The 18,791-nt window shown below is 38.2% G+C and overlaps 1 protein-coding gene across 1 annotated transcript in view; it reads left to right on the top strand.

The window, feature by feature from the left end:
- LOC127214695 (lysine-specific demethylase 5D) overlaps positions 1-18,791 on the top strand; it is a 72,834-nt gene that overhangs the window by 10,169 nt on the left and 43,874 nt on the right. The window contains exons 6-7 of the mRNA XM_051174995.1: positions 7,280-7,418; positions 7,525-7,682. Coding sequence (XP_051030952.1) covers positions 7,280-7,418; positions 7,525-7,682 — 297 coding nt within the window. The remainder of the gene's footprint in view (positions 1-7,279; positions 7,419-7,524; positions 7,683-18,791) is intronic.

Here is an 18,791-nt window from a genome sequence, read left to right as displayed (position 1 = left end):
TTAACCCAGTGGTGGTTCAGTTGATAATTGTTCAGTTTCCATGTGTTTGTGTTTCTGAAATGAATGTTGCTGTGAATTCTAACTTTAAGCTGTGGTAATCTGATAGGGTTCAGGGGTTTATTCCAAGTTTTTGGTATCTTTTGAGGTTTGCTTTGTTACCAAGTATGTGATCTATTTTTGAGAAGGTTCCATGAGGTGCTGAGAAGGAAGTATATTCTTTTGTGTTTGGGTGGAATGTTCTTTAAGATGTCTTTTAAGTCCATTTGAGTTGAAATACCTGTTAGTGAGGTCCCTTATTTCTCTGTTAAGCTTCTGTCTGACAGATCTGTCCACTGGTGAGAGCGGGTTATTGAGTTCTCCCACTATAGTGTGTGGGCCTTAATTTGTGATTTAAGCTTTAGTAATGTTCTTTTTACAAATGCAGGAGCCCTTGATAAATGTTCAGAATTGAAATTTCCTCTCAATTTTTCTTGTGATGAATATGAAATGCTTGTTTTTTAATCTTTCTTGATTGGTTGTAGCTTGAAATCTACTTTGTTTAAGATAGCCAGTGTTTCTTAGGTCCATTTGATTGGAAGAAATCTTTTCACAACCCATTATTCTAAGGTAATATTTCTCTGTGAGTTTGCAGTGTATTTCTTATATGCAGCAGAAAGATGGATTATGTTTAGCCAGGTTATGTTAGCCAGTGTCTTTTTGTTGTTGTTGTTTGATTTTGGTTTTGGTTTTTCTAGACAGGGTTTTTCTTTGAAGTCTGTACTAGAACTAGCTCTGTAAACCAGACTACTCAAACTCACAGAGATCCACCTGCCTCTGCCTCCCAAATGCTGGGATTAAAGGCGTGTGCTGCCACCGCCTGGCTAGCTGGTGTCTTTATAGATGAGTTAAGAATCGTTTATATTAATGGATATTAATGACCAGTGATTGGTAGTTTCTGTTATTTTTGTTTTTGCTGTTGTTGATGATATTGTGTGTTCAATTCCCTTGTTTGTTTGCTGCTGTAAGCCTATGTTCTTGTGGATGTAGCTTACTCTCTTGGGTTAGCATTTTTCCTTCTAATAATTTCTGTAGGTCTGAGTTTGTGGATAGGTAACGTTTTGTCATGGAATATCTTGTTTTCTCCATTTATGGTTATTGAAAGCTTTACTTAGTATAGTAGTTTAGGCTGGCATCAATGAATGTTACCTTAGTTTCTGCATAAAGTCTTTACAGGATCTTCTGGTTTTTATTGTTTCATTGAGAAGGTGTAATTCTGATAGGTTTGCCTTTATATTTTACCTGGCCTTTGTCATTTGCAGCTCTTAATATTTTTCTTTATTCTGTATGTTTATTGTTTTGATTTTTATGTGGGGAAGGGGACTTTTTTTTTTTTTTTTTGGTCCAGTCTATTTGGTGTTCTATAAGCCTTTTGTACTTTCATAGTCATGTTCTTCTGTAGGTTGGGAAAGCTTTCTTCTTCTTCTTCTATCCCTATTATTCTTTGTTAGGTCTTTTCATGGTCTCCCAAATTTCCTGCATGTTTTGTGTTAAGGAATTTTTTTGGATTTAAAATTTTCTTTGACTAATGAATCTATTTTTTCTGTGGACTAGGTTGCCCTCAAATTCAGAGAATCTCCAGCTCTTTTCCAGTATTGGGATTAAAGGCTGGGGAACCAATTTTGAATTTTTTTTTATTTATTTTATATAACCAAGTCCATTTAAATGAAAACAAACATTTATAGACAATATTTGGGAATTTGAGCGTCGTTCTTTCCAAACTACTTCCTGCTGGTAAGGGGCGCTGTCACGGGGGATTCGAAGAAGATTCAGAAATTCTGGCTGTAGTCTGTAAGGCTGCTTTCTCCAGCTGTTTTGAATGTAGAATCACCTGGTACTCTGTTTCAGGCAGTCTGGCTTGATCAAACCACTTTAGTCTGGAAGGAATCCATATCATTTCATTTTCTGTGGAAACAAAAATAGAAATCCTTTTCCCCAGTAACTTGTCCTTGAACTTAAATTTTGGAGTCAAAGCATTTTTTTTAATTTAATTTATTATTTTACATGTCGAACCCAGTTCCCTCTCCCTCCCTTCTTCCCTCCTAACCTCCCTCTCTCCCTCCGTCTCTTTTACCCTCTCTGCCCTCTCGCATGCACTCTAAACACCCTCCCATCCCCCCACCCCAATTCCATATGTAGGGGAATGCCATCCAGTTGGGGTCATGTAGATCTGACAGGTCATGTGAAGTTGGGACTAGGGCTTCTCTCCTGTCTCTAGATTAAGGCAGTTATCCCTCCATAGGGGATGTGTTCGCAAAGTCCTTTTGTGCACCAGGGATACATCCTGGTTCCACTGTCTGAGGTCCCTTAGACTGCTCAGTCCTTCAACGGGGCCTTAGTCAGTCCCATGCTGGCTTCCCAGCTATCAGTCTGGTGGCCCGTTAGCTCCTCCTTGTTCAGGTAAGCTGTCTCTATGTGTTTCTGCAGCCTGGTCTTGTCCTCTCCATCTGCTTCTGGGTTCTAGTTCAACTTAGTGTTTATGTATGGGTGTTTGCTCCTGTTTCCAAAAGGCATTAGTTGAGGGCTCCATGGATAAGTTAGTTGTTGATCTCACTATCCGGGAAGGACATTTATGGTAGTCTTTCTGAAAGACCCCCAGAGCCCCCAAGAGTTTGGAGCCTGTCAGGGGGAAGGCCCTTGCTCCCAAGAGACGAGACCAGAACACTGGATGCAAGTGCAAGAGGTTGTTTATTGTTTACACAGGTACCTGTGGACACTTCAGTCTTTCGGGGGGGGACTGAGCGTGCTGAGGTTAAAACTCAGGCAGTTTATATAGGGTTGGGGTGGCAAGAAGCAGGCTTACAGAAGCAGAAGCATGGTTACAGGGATTTCATTGTTTCATCTAAATGTAGCAGTTGTAGTTAACCAAGGACAGTTGGTTATTCGGGTTGGGCACAAAGAATACAAAGAATTCAGTTATGACTATCTCAACATACTGGACACTGTCCTGCTGACCTTGCTTTGGTCCAAGCTGCAGACCACAGATATCTGGTTGGCGTTGGATGAGAGCAGCACCTGGTTCCCTCCTGTACTTTTCTCATAGCTTGACCCTGGCAAATTAGCAAGAGCAGTTTAAACAGGCAATAAGCATAGTGGGGGTCTTTCATTTCCACAGAAGCTCAAATTGTTATTTGGCAGCAGTCTTGTAGTTCTCTAGACCTTTCTTTGTGTTCAATTTTATCTTCAAACCAATATTGGCTCCCTCTTTTATGTTCTCTCTCTCTGTCTCTGTCTCTCTCTCTCTCTTTCCTGTCTTCTATTCCTAACCAGGCTCAATCTTCCTGGTCCCACATGTTTTCCTTTCCTCCTCCTCATTTTCTCCTACTTCTCTCTCCATTCGCTGCCCCCCCTCACTTCCACTTTACTCTGGGGGACTTGTCCCTTCCCAGTTCTGTGAGGGACTTTATATGAATCTCTTAGAGTACACCTTGTATCCTAGTTCCTCTGGTGGTGTGAATTATAGGCTGGTGATCCTTTGATCTAGGTCTAAAATCCATATATGAGTGAGTACATACTGTGTTCCTCTTTTGGTGACTGGGTTACCTCATTCAGGATGTTTTCTTCAAGTGCCATCCACTTGCCTGCGAATTTCAAGATACCATTATTTTTTTCTGCAGAGTAGTATTCCATTGTGTAGATGTGCCACATCTTCATTAACCATTCTTCAATTGAGGGGCATCTAGGTTGCTTCCTAGATGTAATAGCAAGGTTCTTGCTATTACAAATAGTGCTGCTATGAACATAGTTGAACAGATGTCTTTGTTGCATGAATGTGGATAATTTGGGATCACCGGATCCTGTGGTAAACAAATTCCCATTTTCCTGAGGAACCACCATACTTATCTCCAAAATGGCTCTATGAGTTTGCACTCCCACCAGTAGTGGAGGAGCGTTCCCCTTTCTCCACATCCTCTCCAACATGAGTCATCACTGGGGTTTCTAATTTTAGCCATTCTGGCAGGAATAAGATGGTATCTCGAAGTTGTTTTGATTTGCATTTCCCTGATAGCTAAGGATGTGGAGCATTTTCTTAAGTGTCTTTCAGCCTTTTTGATTTCCTCTATTGAGAATTCTTTCTTCAGTTCTGTACCCCATTTTTTAATAGGGTTATTTGATGTTTTGTTGACTAGTTTCTTGAGTTCTTTGTATATTTTGGAGATTAGCCCTTTGTCGGATATAGGATTGGTGAAAATCTTTTCCCATTCAGTGGGCTGCTGTTTGGTCTTGTCAACTGTGTCCTTTGCCTTACAGAAGCTTCTAAGTTTGAAGAGGTCCCATTTATTAATTGTTTCTTTCAGTGTCTGTGCCCCTGGAATTATGTTCAGGAAGCGGTCTCCTCTACCAATTTGTTCAAGGGTACCTCCTACTTTCTCTTCTAAGAGGTTCATTGTGGCTGGATTAATGTTGAGGTCTTTGATCCATGTGGACTTGAGTTTTGTGCATGGTGACAGACATGGGTCTATCTGCAGTCTTCTACACACCCTCATCCAACTGTGGCAGCACCATTTGTTGAAGATGCTGTCTTTGCCCCATTGTATAATTTTAGCTGTTTTGTCAAAAATCAGGTATTCATAGGTGTGTGGGTTAATATCAGGATTTTCAATTGGATTCCATTGGTCTACCTGCATATTGTTGTGCCAATACCAGGCTGTTTTCAGAACTATAGCCCTGTAGTAGAGCTTAAAGTCAGGAATGGTGATGCCTCCTGAAGTTCCAATTTTGAAATTTTAAGGCTTAACTTCCATTGCTTCTTTTTTGTCTTTTATTTTGTTAGTGTCTTGCTACTTTTCTGTAGTGTCTTGGAATTTAAATATTCTGATGTCTTTAATTTTCTTTCTGAATTAAGATTACTTTATTACTGTATTATTAATGCTTTTCTTTGCTTCCATGTGATTTTAAATGCCCCAGCCTGTGGGGTCAGTTGACGAGGACCCTGAGGGAGTGAGTGAGAGTGAGGGATAAGAGACTTGAGAGATGGAGATAAGACAGTATTCTGATGGAGTCTACTTTAATGAATATAACCCAGGGTTTATGTAGTGGAGAAATGAGGGAATGGGTCAAAGGGAGGATGTGAGGGAGGCAGAATGTCCTCTGAAGCAGAATGCAAGTGTTCTTCTATAAGATAGGTAAGTTGCTATACGATAAGCCTGCAGCTGGAACTCTTTCATGGTCAGGCTGCATCATATGTTTAACAAGAGAACAGTCATAGGGGAATGAAAAATTACCACTATATTAGTATCTAAGAGAGTAGTGGGAAGGATGGCTGTTAAGATGCTAACTTTGCTATCAGTTTCCCCACATTTAAGGATTGTGTTTTTTGGTTCTCTGAGGGATGTCTTTGGTAACTGATCAGAGTTCCATTGTTATGTGACTATTAAGAACATTAATTCTGTAGTGTTTTGTTATTTTTATTTTAGAGGCTTTCATAACTTTGGTTAAGTTTATTCCTAGGTGGTTTTTTGTGGCTATGCAATTTGTTTCACATTCTTGTTCTTTAAAAATTTATTATTAATAAATTAAAACTTGATGTTTATATCTTGTTCCTTGGTTAAATTCATTAATTGATTGTAATTATCTTGGTAGAAATCTTTAGGGATATATATATATATATATATATATATATATTCTTGTGAACAGTTATTTGACTTCCCATTTTTATCTCTTTTCTTTATCTTTCTTTCCTTGTTATGTCATTAAGAAGAGTATTTAACATTTTTGTTAGTTCTCCCTCAAAGGAGAATCACCCTACATCATAGGATTTATTATGACTTCTGCTGGAAGAATAAACTTGAGACACTGAATATTATAGGCTTGCTTATTTGAATAATTCCAATATCTATTCCTAATTTCCTGTTACTTGTCTTTAAATGAAGTTCCTTAAGAGAAATGTGGGCTTTTTAAGATAAGGTCAGGATGCATTAGTTTATACTTGGAAGAAAATCTCAGTAGGAAATTGTTTGTCAGTTAGTAGGAGTTCATTGACTGACTGGTGTAATTCCAATAGCAATGGGCCCTTAGTAAACTAAAGAACATTCATTATAAAATATAGAAAATATATTTTAAAAAAGAATTAATACAATTAACCAGGGTCCTGTGGAAGAGCATTCAGTGCTCTTAACCTCTGAGCAGTCTCTCCAGCACAACCATCTACTCTTCTTTACACGTGAAAATTTAATTACCTCTCACAAGTTTGTTTTCTCAAGGTGCCAACCAGAGTCTGATTAATTCTGTAAGCTATATGACCAAGGAACTCAGGCCTAATATTGGGTAAATTGCTTTCTTTGATGATTGGCATGTTGTTCTGTAGGCAGAATTCATGGGTCTATAATGCATGAAAGTCCCTTGTTCTTATTTTCCATCCTTGGCAAATCTCACATCTAGCAAAGGGGAAAGTAACTTATAGCGTATTTTTTGTTTGTTTTTTGTATCTCTTACTGGAGTAAGTGGCAGAATAACCTAAATGATTTTCCTAATCATTTTTATTAACTGTCCTAATCACCTTTACCTTCTTGGGCTAACTCAGAGTCCAATTCTCATAGATCTAATGAATCCTTTCTGCTCTTATAAAAAAAATCATCTTTATGACCTGAAAGTAAATTGCCCAGTGAGAAGTAGGTTTTCCCAAGAAACAAACACACTATGCTATGTACAGTAGGATCCTTTCATAGAGGAAACATACCATACCAAAAACAGCAGGAACACAATAGCAGCAAGTAGGAGTAAGCATAGCAGAAACAAGGGTTATTCTGGAAACAATCCCCCCTGGGGATGTATCTTGAATAGTGTGCTATCCATTGGGCTGTGTCCTATAAGCTTCATTGCTATCTGTATCTTCTTTGGCACAAACAAAAAATTTAGAAACAAGTATTAAGAAGGGTTGGTGGTCATAGTTTAGTGGTAGATACTTGACCGTTAGGTTTAAACCCTAGTACTGCAAAAAAAAAAATTCAAAGAAAATAGTTATTGGCAAATGATATAATACTAATAATTTATCTTTTTATTTCCAAAAATGTAACTATTTATTTTTTGACACTTAATAGGTTTTAATTTCCTCAAGTCTTTAATAATACTTGGGGGGAAGAGTTATATTTCTAATTGTACATGTTCCTTGGAGTAATATAATAAAATTATCTTTCCTTACTACTTAATCTCTACATTTGTGCTAATACTTAATTCTGGATGCTACCTATATAAAGTATTATGTCCTTTTATTTACTTTGTCCTTTGGAATTTTTTTCATTAGCCAGAACCTTCAGAAGAGGATATTGAGAAAAATCCAGAGCTAAAGAAACTACAGATATATGGGGCAGGCCCCAAGATGATAGGCTTGGGCCTAGTGGCTAAGGAGAAGACTCTGAGAAAGAAAGATGGCATGCAACAAGGTGGGACTAAAATACTAATGGGTGAAATAGTGAAGAATCATGAGAAACAGGCTTTATTAAACCTGATCTTAAAAAGTTTGTTTTCACTTCTTTTTGTTCTTCCTAGATAAAGAAGTAACCTGCCCGCCAACTGTGGTAGTGAAGGAGGAAGCCAGTGGGTTTGGAAAAGTGTCATCACTTTCTGATGAGGACCTTAATCAAAGTCTAGAACCTTGTACCAAGATGACTATGCAGCTACGGAACAATCACAGCAGTACCCAATTTGTAAGGATTCACCAGAGATTTTGTAATATTGTTTTGAACTACTGACAATATCGTAAACCTATAATTATTTCTTGTTTTAATTTATTATTTTTGTATACATTTTTATTTTATACACTGTATATTTTATTAAAAAATTATTTAGTCTTACATAGTCCAGAGTCGGCTCCAACATGTTATATAAAAGGTGAACTTCCTCCACCTCCTCAGTGATAGGATATAGGTATGCAATTTGAGACATAGACCTTTATTTTTACTTTTGTGAAACCATAACCCTTTTTGTTTAAATTGGCCTATATTGTTCCTTTTCCCTCTTTTTTTCTGACATATAAAAACAGGTCAGAGCTAAGGTTCTGTAGTATAATTTGTGGCAAGTTTTTTTTCTTTTTTTTTTTAATATATATATAATTTTTTATAACAAAGTCCAATTAAATGAAAACAAACATTTATACACAATATTTGGGAATTTGGGCGTCGTTCTTTCCAAACTACTTCCTGCTGGTAAGGGGCGCTGTCTTGGGAGATTCAAAGAAGATTCAGATATCCTAGCTGTAGTCTGTAGGGCTGTTTGTCCAGCTGTTTGGAATGTAGGATCAGCTTGTACTCTGTTTCAGGCGGTCTGGCGTGATCAAACCACATAAGTCTGGAAGGAATCCACATCTTTTCATTTTCTGTGGAAACAAAAATAGGAATCCTTTTCCCCAGTAACTTGTTCTTCAACTTAAATTTTGGAGTCAAGCGTTTTTTTTTTTTTTTTTTTTAATTTATTATTTTACATGTCGATCCCAGTTCCCTCTCCCTCCCTCCCTCCCCTCCAGCCCTCCCTCCATCCTTCCCTCCCTTTTACCCTCTCTGCCCTCTCACATGCACTCTAAACACCCTCCCCTCCCAACCCCCCACCACAATACCATATGTAGGGGAATGCCATCCAGTTGGGGTCATGTAGATCTGACAGGTCCTGTGAAGTAGGGACTAGGGCGTCTCTCCTATCTCTAGAATAAGGCAGTTATCCCTCCATGGGGGATATGTTTGCAAAGTCCTTTTGTGCACCCGGGATACATCCTGGCTCCACTGTCTGAGGTCTCTTAGACTGCTCAGTCCTTCTGGCTGAGACCCATATTCAGGGGGGCCTGAGTCAGTCCCCTGCTGGCTTCCCAGCTATCAGTCTAGTGGCCCTTAGTTCCTCCTTGTTCAGGTAAGCTGTCTCTATGTACTTCTACCGCATGGTCTTGTCCTCTCCATCTGCTTCTGGGTTCTAGTTCGACTCAGTGTTTATGTATGGGTGTTTGCTCCTGTTTCCAAAAGGCATTAGTTGAGGGCTCCATAGAGAAGTTAGTTGTTGATCTCACTTTCCGGGAAGGGCATTTATGATAGCCTTTCCACGGAAGCTGAGATTGTTAGTTGGGAGCAGTCTTGTAGTTCCCTCGACCTTTCTTTGTGTTCAACTTTATCTTCAAACCAATATTGGCTCCCTCTTTTATGTTCTCTCTCTCTGTCTCTGTCTCTGTCTCTCTCTCTTTCCTATTTTCCATTCCTAACCAGGTTCAATCCTCCTGGTCGCACATGCCTTCCTCTCCTCCCCCTCATTTTCTCCTACTTCTCTCTCCATTCGCTGTCCTCCCCCACTTACCTGAGGTCTGGAGGACTTGTCCCTTCCCAGTTCTGTGAGGGACTTTATATGAATCTCTTAGAATACAACTTGTATCCTAGTTCCTCTGGTGATGTGAATTATAGGCTGGTGATCATTTGATCTAGGTCTAAAATCCATATGTGAGTGAGTACATACTGTGTTCCTCTTTTTGTGACTGGGTTACCTCATTCAGGATGGTTTCTTCAAGTGCCATCCACTTGCCTGTGAAATTCAAGATTCCATTGTTTATTTCTGCAGAGTAGTATTCCATTGTGTAGATGTGCCACATCTTCATTAACCATTCTTCAATTGAGGGGCATCTAGGTTGCTTCCAGGTTCTTGCTATTACAAATAGTGCTGCTATGAACATAGTTGAACAGATGTCTTTGTTGCATGGATGTGGGTTATTTGGGTATATGCCTAAGAGGGCGAATGCCGGGTCCTGTGGTAAACTAATTCCCATTTTCCTGAGGAACCACCATACTGATCTCCAAAATGGCTCTATGAGTTTGCACTCTTACCAGCAGTGGAGGAGTGTTCCCCTTTCTTCACATCCTCTCCAACATGAGTCATCACTGGTGTTTCTAATTTTAGCCATTCTGGCAGGGGTAAGATGGTATCTCAAAGTTGTTTTGATTTGCATTTCCCTGATAGCTAAGGATGTGGAGCATTTTCTTAAGTGTCTTTAAGCCTTTTTGATTTCCTCCATTGAGAATTCTTTCTTCAGTTCTGTACCCCATTTTTTTAATAGGGTTATTTGGTGTTTTGTTGACGAGTTTCTTGAGTTCTTTGTATATTTTGGAGATCAGCCCTTTGTCGGATATAGGATTAGTGAAAATCTTTTCCCACTCAGTGGGCTGCTGTTTGGTCTTGTCAACTGTGTCCTTTGCCTTACAGAAGCTTCTAAGTTTGAAGAGGTCCCATTTATTAATTGTTTCTTTCAGTGTCTGTGCCCCTGGTGTTATGTTCAAGAAACGGTCTCCTCTACCAATTTGTTCAAGGGTACCTCCTACTTTCTCTTCTAAGAGGTTCATTGTGGCTGGATTGATGTTGAGGTCTTTGATCCATGTGGACTTGAGTTTTGTGCATGGTGACAGACATGGGTCTATCTGCAGTCTTCTACACACCCTCATCCAATTGTGCCAGGACCATTTGTTGAAGATGCTGTCTTTGCCCCATTGTATAATTTTAGCTGTTTTGTCGAAAATCAGGTGTTCATAGGTGTGTGGATTAATATCAGGATTTTCAATTGGATTCCATTGGTCTACCTGTCTATTTTTATGCCAATACCAGGCTGTTTTCAGAACTATAGCCCTGTAGTAGAGCTTAAAGTCAGGAATGGTGATGTCTCCTGAAGTTCTTTTATTGTATAGGGTTGTTTTGGCTATCCTAGGTCTTTTGTTTTTCCATATAAAGTGGATTATTATCCTTTCAAGGTCGGTGAAGAATTGTGGTGGAATTTTAATGGGGATTGCATTGAATCTGTAGATTGCTTTTGGTAAGATTGCCAATTTTACTATGTTTATCCTACCTAACCAAGAGCATAGGAGATCTTTCCATTTTCTGGTATCTTCTTTAATTTCTTTTTCTTTAGAGTCACAAAGTTCTTATTATATTGGTCTTTTACTTGTGTGATAAGCGTTACACCAAGATACTTTATGTTGCTTGTGGCTATTGTAAAGGGTGATGTTTCTCTGATTTCTTTTTCTGCCTCTTTGTCGTCTGAAAAAAATAGGGCTACTGATTTTTTTGAGTTTATCTTGTATCCTGCTAGTTTGCTGAAGGTGTTTATCAGCTGTAGGAGTTCCCTGGTAGAGTTTATTGGGTCGCTTATGTAAACTATCATATCATCTGCAAATAGAGACAGTTTGACTTCTTCCTTTCCAATTTGGATCCCCTTGATCTCCTTTTGTTGTCTTATAGCATTAGCTAGAACTTCTAGTACGATATTGAAGAGATATGGAGAGAGAGGACAGCCTTGTCTTGTTCCTGATTTTAGAGGAATTGGCTTAAGTTTCTCTCCATTCAGTTTGATGTTGGCAGTTGGTTTGCTGTATATTGTTCTTATTATGTTTAGGTATGTTCCTGTTATCCCTTACCTCTCCAAGACCTTTATCATGAAAGGGTGTTGAATTTTGTCGAAGGCTTTTTCCGCATCTAGGGAGATAATCATATGGTTTTTCTTTTTCTGTTTGTTTATATGGTGGATCACGTTGATAGATTTTCATATGTTAAACCATCCCTGCAATCCAGGGATGAAGCTTACTTGATCATGGTGGATGATTTCTCTGATGTATTCTTGAATTCGGTTTGCCAGTATTTTATTGAGTATTTTTACATCGATGTTCATCAGGGATATTGATCTGTAGTTTTCTTTCTTAGTTGTGTCTTTGTGAGGTTTGGGTACCAAAGTTATTGTGGCCTCATAAAAAGAGTTTGGCAATAAACCTTCTGTTTCTATCTTGTGGAACAGTTTGAGGAGTAGTGGTATTAGTTCTTCCTTGAATGTCTGGTAGAATTCTGCACTGAATCCATCTGGCCCTGGACTTTTTTTGGTTGGAAGGCTTTTGATGACTGCTTCTATTTCATTTCGGGTTATAGGTCTATTTAAGTTGTTTGTCTGTTCTTGATTTAATTTTGGTAAGTGATAGTTATCCAGAAACTTGTCCATTTCCTTTGAATTTTGAATTTTTGTGGAATACAGATTTTCAAAGTATGACCTGAAAATTGTCTGGATTTCCTCTCTGTCTGTTGTTATGTTCCTCATTTCGTTTCTGATTTTGTTAATTTGCATGTTCTGTCTCTGCTTTTTCGTTAATTTGGATAAAGGTTTGTCTATCTTGTTGATTTTCTCAAAAAACCAACTCTTTGTTGTATTCATTTTTTGTATTGTTTTCCTGGTTTCTATTTTGTTGATTTCATCCCTCAAGGTGGTTATTTCCTGGCGTGTACTCCTGCGGGGTAAATTCGCTTCTCTCTGTTCTAAGGTTTTCAGTTGCGCTGTTAATTCTTTTATGTGACTATCCTCTGTTTTCTTCATATGGGCACTTAGTGCAATGAACTTCCCTCGTAGCACTGCTTTCAAGGTGTCCCATAAGTTAGGGTATGTTGTATCCTCATTCTCGTTGAATATTAGAAAGTCTTTAATTTCTTTCTTTATTTCTTCTTTGACCCAGGAGTGGTGCAATTGCACATTGTTCAGTTTCCATGAGTTTGCAGGTTTTCTGCTATTTGTGTTGTTGTTGAATTCCAATTTTAAAGCATGGTGGTCTGATAAGAGACAGGGGACTATTCCTATTCTCTTGTATCTGTTGAGGTTTATTATGTCTCCTAGTATGTGGTCGATTTTAGAGAAGGTTCCATGTGGAGCAGAGAAGAAGGTATATTCTTTTGTCTTTGGATGGAATGTTCTATAGATGTCTGTTAACCCCAGTTGAGACATAACTTCTGTTAATTCTTTTGTTTCTTTGTTGAGTTTCTGATTTAGTGTTGAGAGTGGTATATTGAAGTCTCCCACTGTAAGTGTGTGAGGTTTTATATGAGCTTTGAGTTTTAGTAGTGTTTCTTTTACGAATGTGGGTGACATTGTATTAGGGGCATAGATGTTCAGAATTGAGACTTTGTGTTGATGGATTTCTCCTGAGATGAGTATGAAATGACCGTCTTCATCTCCTTTGACTAATTTTGGTTTGAAGTCTAACTTGTTAAATATTAGGATAGCTACGCCTGCTTGCTTCTTATTTCCATTTGATTGGAAAATCTTTTCCCAACCCTTTACCCTGAGGTAATGTCTATCTTTGGAGCTAAGATGTGTTTCTTGTATTCAGCAGAAGGATGGATTCTGTCTTCGTATCCATTCTGTTAGCCTGTGTCTTCTTATAGGTGAGTTAAGTCCATTAATGTTGAGGGTGAGTAAGGTCAATTGATTGTTGATGCTTGTTTGATTTAGGTTTGTTGTTGGCAGTGGTATTGTGAATATATTTGTTCTGCTTCACCCTAGGTTTCTGGTGTAGTTGGATTATGTGTTGCCTACATTTTTGTGGGCGTAGTTACCTTCCTTGGGTTGGAGTTTCCCTTCCAATACTTTCTGTAGGGCTGGATTTGTAGATACATATTGGGAAAATCTGGTTTTGTCATTAAATATCTTGTTCTCTCCATCTATATTGATTGAGAGTTTTGCTGGATATAGTAGCCTAGGCTGGCATCCGTGTTCTCTTAATACTTTTAGAACATCTATCCAGGACCTTCTGGCCTTGAGGGTTTCCATGGAGAAGTCAGGTGTAATTTTGATAGGTGTGCCTTTATATGTTACCTGTCCTTTTTCCTTCGCTGCTCTTAATATTCTTTCTTTATTCTGTATGCTAGGTGTTTTGATTATTATATGTCGAGGGGTCTTTTTTCTTTGGTCCAGCCTATTTGGGGTTCGGTATGCTTCTTGTACTTTCATGGGCATGTCCTTCTTCAGATTTGGAAAGTTTTCCTCGATGATTTTGTTGAATATGTTTTCAGCACCTTTGAGCTGGGCTTCCTCACCTTCGTCTATGCCTATTATTCTTAGGTTTGGCCTTTTCATGGTGTCCCACATTTCCTGGATGTTTTGTGTTAAGGATTTGTTGGATTTATGATTTTCTTTGGTCGATGAATCTATTTCTTCTAGTTTATCTTCTGCGCCTGAGATTCTCTCTTCCATCTCTTGAATTCTATTGGTTATGCTTGTGTCCGTGGTTTCCGATTTTTTGCCCAGCTTTTCAATTTCCAGCCTTCCTTCCGTTTGTGTTGCCTTTATTTTCTCAATTTCAGTTTTCAAGTCTTGAACCATTTCCTTCACCTGGTTAATTGTTTTTTCTTGGCTTTCTGTACTTTCCTTAAGGAATTTGTTCATTTCTTCCACTTTTTTGTTTGTTTTTTCCTCCATTTCTTTAAGGGATTTTCTCACATCTTCTTTGAGGGCCTCTATCATTTTTATGATGGTGATTTTTAAGTCGTACCCTTCTGCTTCTTCTGCTTTGTTGTTGTGTTCCATTCTAGTTGGTGTAGATCTTGTGGTGTCATGTTTGTCTTTCTGTTGTTAGGTGTTCTCTTGTATTGCCTTCTTCCCATAGTTTCTTCCAGTAGGTGTTGGTGTTGTCTCTTCCCTCTCTCTATGGTCCTTCCCCGATGGACTTATGTGGATCTGAGATTCAATATCTGTAGCTCTGTGTGGTCCAAGCTCTCTAGGAGGTTTCTCCGCAGACAGGGATCCGGGGATGGGTTCAAGGATGAGGATCCAGAAGAAGATGCCAGCAGGTACTCACAGTGGTCCTCTGGCTAATAGCTCTGGCCAATAGCTCTGGCCAATGACTGGCAGAGGAGGACGAGGGCTGAGCTTGAACTTGAGAAGAGACCCGCAGAGATAGGCGGATCTCTGGGAGGGGCCTGGGACTCCAGCAGAGGACTGGAGGCGGGGTCAGAGACCAAGCCGGTGGAAATTACAGGTGGTCCCGTGTGGATAGTCAGGTCTCCTTTCTTCGGAGTTGCTTGGCGAGGTCTCCGAAGTAGGGTGGACTGTTGGCTCCACCCTCTGTCCCATTGCTCAACCAGAGAGGCAGGACCGTAGGTGGGGTGGGGGGGGGTAGGCTGGAGGTTGGGATGGGTGGGGGTGTATCAGAGCTCCAAGGGTGCTCTTGATGGGGACCTGAGACAGGAGCAGCAGGATCAGGGGCCAATCCAGGGAGTTCAGGTCGGGGAGGGGGGAAAAGAGGTTGTAGGGGACAGGCAGCCCCAATTGGGCCCAGACTCACCTCTGGCCAATAGCCGGCGGAAGAGCAAGTTTTTCTTTCTTATATTTAAAGTCTTAAGTGTTTTCATGTGAAAATTTAGGGGTTTTTGTTTGTTTGCTTGTTTGTTTTTTTAACTTTAAAAAGTGTCACTGGTATTTTGATGGAGATTACATTTGTAAAATGCTTTTAGTAGAACAGCCATTTACGTAATATAGCCAATCTTCAACCTAGAAATTCTAATATTTTCACCAATACTGTCTTACATGTCTTAACATTTGCAGTGCAGGACTTTCTCATCTTTCTCATCTTCATTGGGTTTATTTTGAAGCAGTTTTATTTTTTGAAGATACTGTTAATTGTGTATATTTTTCTATGTTCCTCCTTGGAAAAATCCACTGGTGTATAGAAATGCTATTGATTTTTTTAAAAATACAGTATCCAGTAAATGTTTGCATAATTGTTTATTTTAGAGGAAGTTTTGCTGGTTTTTTCTCATTTAATCTTGTCTTTATTATGTTGAGATAAATCCTTTCTCTTTCTAGTTTCTTCAAGAATTTTATGATGAGGGCACTTTGTCAAATGCCTTTTCTCCTTGTTAGATTGCTCCATAATATATGAACTTAAGATTATTTCAGTGTTTTTAAATTACTTGGTTTGTAAATGATGACTTAACCTTTATTCCAACATAAAATAGTAATGGAATTTGATCTTATTAATGTGTTTCCCAGTTCAATATTCAAGTGTTTTATTGAACAATAACCTACAGTTTTTTATTGTAGTTGTGTGTCATCTAGTTTTGTTATCAGAAAAATTTAGTATCCAGAGTATTCTTTCCCCTTTTATGTAATAGTTTGAGAAGTGCTGATGTTAGATGTACCTTAAATGTTTGGTAAATATTTGACAATGAGTGTGTCTGAATTTTTTTTGGTGACAATTTTGGCTCCTTAGTGATGTTGATTCAGAAGTCATGTATTCTAGTGACTTAGTTTTAGATCATAAGTGCCTTTGAATTTATACATTTCTTATATATTCTTTAGCATTTGAACTATAAATATGCAAAGTATTCCATAATTATCCTCTGAATTTTATTAGAATCCATTATAAAAACTCAGGTTTTAACATTACTGTTATTAATGTGGGTCTTCTTTATTGTTTATTTAGTATTTTTCAATCTTAGTTCTCTAAAAAAGTCAATTATTTTTAACTTGTTTTATGTAATCTCATAGTTTCTATTTTATCAGCTTACTCTTTATTTTCAGTCTGGTATATTTGAGTCTTATTCTTTTTGTTTTTCAAGAATCTTGATGTGAATCAGTGGGGTGTTTCATTGGACATCTCTGATTTTTTTTTTTCAGTGTGTTTGCAGTGTTAATGTGCAAATTTGTGTGCAGATGTGTGTGTATACTTAAACTGTTTTATATGTGGGGGGAGGTACATAATGGGTGTTTTCTATCCATCTTATTTTTTAAGACATGATATTTCACTTAACCCATTAATATAGTGGCTGGCCAGAAATGCCTGGGGTTTGGCCTACTTTTTCCTATTCCTCTTGGAACTAGGCAACAGATCTATCACTCATACATATAAGCTTTACCTAGGTTTTATTGATCAAAAGTTTGGTTCAAAGGTTTGTGGGTAAGCACTTTGCCATATTGAGCCATTCCCAGCTCCTCTCTGATTTTTAAAATTCTTTTATTTTTAATTTTTACAATATAAGTTCTTATAACAATAATTTTTCCTCTAGAAACTGGTTTGTCTACATCACAGATGTGTTGTACTCAGTTGTGGTATCATTTTCACTTTATTCTAGACCCTGTTTAAATTTCCTTTATTTCTTTAATAACCTATGATTCATTTGAAAGTTTTATTAGTCTCTAAGTATGTTGTAGTTTCAATGCTTTTACTCTCTTTTTTAAACATAGGTTTTTATTTTTCATGTGTTAGTGTTTTACCTCATGTGCATTTATGCACCATGTGGTTGCTTGATACTCTTGGAAGTCAAAAGATCATTGGATTGCTTAGAACTGTGGATACAGTGGTTGTGAACCACCATTAGAGTGTTAGGAATCATCCCAGGGCCTCTGAAACAGGAACCAATGTATTATCTGCTCAGTTACTTCTGTAGCTCTTCTGTGCTTTCTCTTGCTGTTGATTTCTGATTTAATCTACTCATATTACTTTCACTAATGAGATACAAAGAATTACAGAATTACATCAACATTTTTTGTATTTGTTTACTCCTGATTTAATGATGATAATGTGATTAATTTTAGAGATGTGCAACAGACAATTGTAGATATCTGTTAAATTCAGTGTATGTGATAATTTAACCATGGTTCTGTACTGTTTTTTTCCCCATGTTTATTTAGATGACCTTTGTCTTTGTTTATTTAGAAGACCTATCAAAAGAGTTGACTACTCAAATTCCACCCAGTTACATCAGTCATAATCTTTTAAGTGTTTGTTTTCTGAATCTGGAAGCATCACAGTTTAGTACAATTTGTTGTATATTCTTGGTGAATTCTTTCCTTTAATAGTAAATAATGACTTCCTATCTTTCTTGAAAGTTTTGTTTGATGTCTACTTTATTAGGTTTCAAGATAGGTAATTATTTTCAGCAAGATACAAATTGCAACAGTGTAACAAGATACAGAATTGTCAGTAACAAGCAAAGAAAATTAACAATAGCATAAAATTCAGTGGTGTGTTTCTCATCAGTCTGTATATTTCTTCCTAATTCTGATTAGTTGAGGACTAAAGTCTTTATAGTCTTTTGACTCAAATTGCAATTCTGTTTCTGATATTTGGATGTAACTTTCCATGCAATGGACTTTAAGCCACTATTTCTGGGATGATGTTTGGCATATACCCCAGAAGGAGGAACTGGTTGGAGGAATTTGGTACTTCCAAGCAATGGATGGAGTCAAACAAGGTTCTAAGACTGATGTTCGCAGAAGCTAGGTCTCAGAGTGTGAACCAAGTTCATGCGAGGAGATGGGTGGAACTATAGTTGGGATGGTTGGTGGAGAGTTGGTGCAGTTCAGGAACCTCACCTAGGGATGGAAGAAGTCAAGGACTCCCAAGATGCACTCTCTACATCATCAAAATGTTTAGGAAGTGATGCAGGAGGTTAGTATGTTCCACGGATTGGTCAGGAGGTAGGTCCTGGCATAGAGGGGTGGATAGTCGGCTGAGTAGATCTGGAGTCTTTCTAGAGAACTGAGCAAGGGTCTGCAGCACAGATGAGTGGGGCTAGTAGGGATGGGTGACTTGGTATTGGAGAATTTAGGCTCCCTTAGTAGGGATATGGGCAAACAAAGTCACCTGTAGGTAGAGTTAGCTTTGCAAGTATAAGTTGGACTCATGGAAGACACCAGGTTAATTGTATGTCACTGAGTATTTTCCTTTACTTCTTTGTGAGTGAATCCCTGGCTAGCTTTGCTATATATCTGAGTATAACCTTGAATTTCTAATTATCCTGCCTCCATCTGAAGTCCTGAAATTTTAATGTGCATGTACATATTTTGTTTATATAGTACTTGGACTAAAACTAAGGCTTCATATACTCCAATACTAAGTAGCTATTCTGCTAACTGAGCTACATCTAGAGCCCCACTACTGAATTTTGTAAAAGAGGACTTCATTGTTTCTTTCCAGATATCTTGAGCATGACTCACTTTCAATACATTGTTATGATTATTATGTACTGTTGTGTTTTTCACC

Source organism: Phodopus roborovskii, unplaced genomic scaffold (genome assembly GCF_943737965.1).
Source record: "Phodopus roborovskii unplaced genomic scaffold, PHOROB, whole genome shotgun sequence".
Classification (NCBI taxonomy): Eukaryota; Metazoa; Chordata; class Mammalia; order Rodentia; family Cricetidae; genus Phodopus; species Phodopus roborovskii.
Note: the sequence above shows the minus strand (reverse complement) of the source record. Positions and strands in the feature narration are given on the sequence as shown.